At 49.0% G+C, this 3,169-nt stretch overlaps 1 protein-coding gene across 2 annotated transcripts in view; it reads left to right on the top strand.

Annotated features, from left to right (window-relative positions):
• The window catches only part of PLG (plasminogen), a 53,209-nt gene that overhangs the window by 44,117 nt on the left and 5,923 nt on the right, over positions 1–3,169 (top strand). For both annotated transcript variants that reach the window (XM_014589244.2, XM_006152249.3), the window contains one exon: positions 2,571–2,677. In XM_014589244.2, coding sequence (XP_014444730.2) covers positions 2,571–2,677 — 107 coding nt within the window. The remainder of the gene's footprint in view (positions 1–2,570; positions 2,678–3,169) is intronic.

Raw genomic sequence — 3,169 nt, 5'->3', positions numbered from 1 at the left:
TGAAACACAAGGTACACTGTCCTCCTTAAAGCTTCCTCAGCTCACGTTCACCAGTTTATATATTCGTGGTCAGAGATTGATTCACGTGTCCCAGATGGACAGTTCTCTCAACAGTGTGTCTCGGAGAATCAGATGAGATCACGTATTTCAAAGCCCATAAAAACTCCGCAACAGAAAACAACAGAAAACTGCACACAGACACTCCACAAATGCGAATTATTTATTAATATTAGCTTTAAAATTTTTTTCCTTTCTTTTTTATTTTCTTTTACTAGTCAGTGATTGTGTGCTCTTGCCAGAGACAGAGAGAGAGAGAGAGAGAGATCATTCCCACATGAGGCGTGGTCATGCCACAATCCTGTTTCCTTAATCTCCTTCCTATCAGGACTTCAGGCACACACATAAACACACCCAGCATGTTTGTCAAGTTGGAGGGCCTGGGATTTGAACTATGGTCGGTTATGTGGGATCTGGCTTTTCGTGCAGAGTGCTTAAGCATTGCACCGTGGGGCTAGCCCGACATTAGTATTTTCTTCTTTGGTTTTATGCTTCCTGTCACAGTGGTATCTTACTAAGCCTGACAAAGCGATACATTTGCTTTGTGTCACTTGAAGTTAGTAGCGTTAGGAAACAGTCCCAGTGGAGACAGCCACCAGACTGCACACAGACACTCCACAAATGCGAATTATTTATTAATATTAGCTTTAAAATTTTTTTCCTTTCTTTTTTATTTTCTTTTACTAGTCAGTGATTGTGTGCTCTTGCCAGAGACAGAGAGAGAGAGAGAGAGAGAGAGATCATTCCCACATGAGGCGTGGTCATGCCACAATCCTGTTTCCTTAATCTCCTTCCTATCAGGACTTCAGGCACACACATAAACACACCCAGCATGTTTGTCAAGTTGGAGGGCCTGGGATTTGAACTATGGTCGGTTATGTGGGATCTGGCTTTTCGTGCAGAGTGCTTAAGCATTGCACCGTGGGGCTAGCCCGACATTAGTATTTTCTTCTTTGGTTTTATGCTTCCTGTCACAGTGGTATCTTACTAAGCCTGACAAAGCGATACATTTGCTTTGTGTCACTTGAAGTTAGTAGCGTTAGGAAACAGTCCCAGTGGAGACAGCCACCAGACAGCTAATCTGAGAATAGGCACCTCTGGGTCAGGTGCCCCACATGCAGGGCGTAGTCATGTGCCTGGTGGACATGGAGGACAGTGCGGTGACACTGACAGTGATGGGGCAGGCTAGGCCAGCACGAGGCCACCGTGTACTGCTGCCCTGGGTCTGGTCGCAAACACGGGGCAACTTTTCCAATCATCAGCTGAGGATTGATGTCCTGGGATATTGTGACATTCTAGAAAGGAAAGGAAGACCCTCTGTGGCTTAGTCTAAAAGGTAAGTGTTTCCAACCCCCATCTCCCAGCAAATATATAAATATGAGGTCTCTTTTCCTCATGGTCGTCAGAGACTTGTCGGAATAACCCGAAGGCTTAGACAAGCAATTTGGTAAATTGCGAGCTCTCTGATAGCTGGTATAGTTTGAGATCGAGTACCTACTCCACACCCACACCCCCAGTCAGCAGCATCTCGTGTGCACAGGGAGGCCTATGGGGATGTCTGTGTGAGACGCTGGGTCTATTCTGGTGCCTCCAAGAATGTGATCAGCCTCAAAGTTGGTGACAATCCTTCTTAATCAACATAAGGCGTGTCTCAGGGTCGGTAGGTGGCAAGATGGTTAAGGTGCTGGACTCCCACGTGGCCGACCACAGTACAAGTCCCAGATCTGGCAGCTTGCTTTCTTTCTCTCTTTAGTATTCTCTTTGGGAGTATGTGCGCCCTATAGCAAATTAATAATAATAATAAATAAAATAATTCTTTTTTTAAAAAAGAGAGCATTTTTAATCTTTGTTCCCCCTTGAATTTACTGAAATAGAATCATGTCCGAAAAAGCAAGTTTCTAATGTTTGTGACTCCCTGAAACTCTGACGTGTGCAAGTTCCTTGGAAACAAGGCCGCTTTGCTTGAACAAGGTGCTCATTTTCAATTCCCTTTCATCTGGATCGAGCATTTTCCCTGACTCTGCCAGCCATGGCGTGGTAACAGCTACTGAGGAGGAAGCCGAGGGTCCATCTTTTAGAACCTTTTGCTCTGGTCACACAATACCTTTGCTGTTGTGACAGCGTTTCAGTTGGACACTGCCTGCTGATCCGTGCCCTCTGAATACAGAAAGATGCACAGGGTATAGACGTGTAATCACGCACAGAGGCGTGCGGGAAGTGAGTTTGGGTCATCCCTACTCCCAGAGGCAGCAGCCGCCAGCAGCCTCTTGAACATAACCGACACCTTCTGAATGAAATCTGCCACCGTCCAGGCCGCAGGAGCCTGGAGGGAGTGTGAGGACAACGTTTCCTGCGTTGCTCTGGGTCGCAGTGTGATCGAAGCAGGGCGGCACCATCCCAGGGGGTCCTGGGGCCCAGAGGCAGGTGGCCCTGGCTGTGGGTGGTCAGCAGCGGGGTGGGAGTAGGCGCCCAGCTGGGCAATGGGGTGCTAACTGCTGCCGTTTCCGTTTCAGCCCCGCCATCATCACTAACAAAGTCATCCCAGCGTGTCTGCCTCCCGCCAACTACATGGTGGCCGACCGGACGGTGTGCTACATCACTGGCTGGGGAGAAACCCAAGGTGAGGCAGCCCCACGGCCCACGACGGGCCAGTCTTGACCGACGGGTAGTGCCACGCAGATGGGCATTCCGAAGTGAGACTGGTCCCCTCCCTTCCATTTCGCCCGGGCACCAGCCTGTGTCTCCCAATCACTCATCGAGGCACAAGGGCACGGGGAGAAGGACCATTTCTTTGAGTCTCTTGCCCATAATGTCAACGTCAGTAATGCTTCCCCAGGTGAGCAGGGTCTGATACAAGCTATCTGATCAAGGACGTTGGATTAATTTCCATGTGAATTCTCGAACGGTATCAAATGATACTCACAGAAGTTATAGCTAAACGAGTCTTCTTCCCAAATGCTCACACGCCAGTGTGTGGAGAGGCTCTTAGGGAGGGGACAGGATGACAGCTGGTCAGGGAAGAAAGGCCCCCTGGCTCCCCAGGTCCAGACGGCACTTGGCCTTTGACAGAGTGAGCATGAGAGAGGACACGTTTATGTGGGACTGGCTTTCA

The sequence above is a fragment of the Tupaia chinensis genome, unplaced genomic scaffold (genome assembly GCF_000334495.1).
Source record: "Tupaia chinensis unplaced genomic scaffold, TupChi_1.0 Scaffold000346_1, whole genome shotgun sequence".
NCBI classification, from domain to species: domain Eukaryota; kingdom Metazoa; phylum Chordata; class Mammalia; order Scandentia; family Tupaiidae; genus Tupaia; species Tupaia belangeri.
The sequence above is the reverse complement of the archived record's forward strand: the minus strand, read 5'-3'. Positions and strand labels throughout refer to the sequence as shown.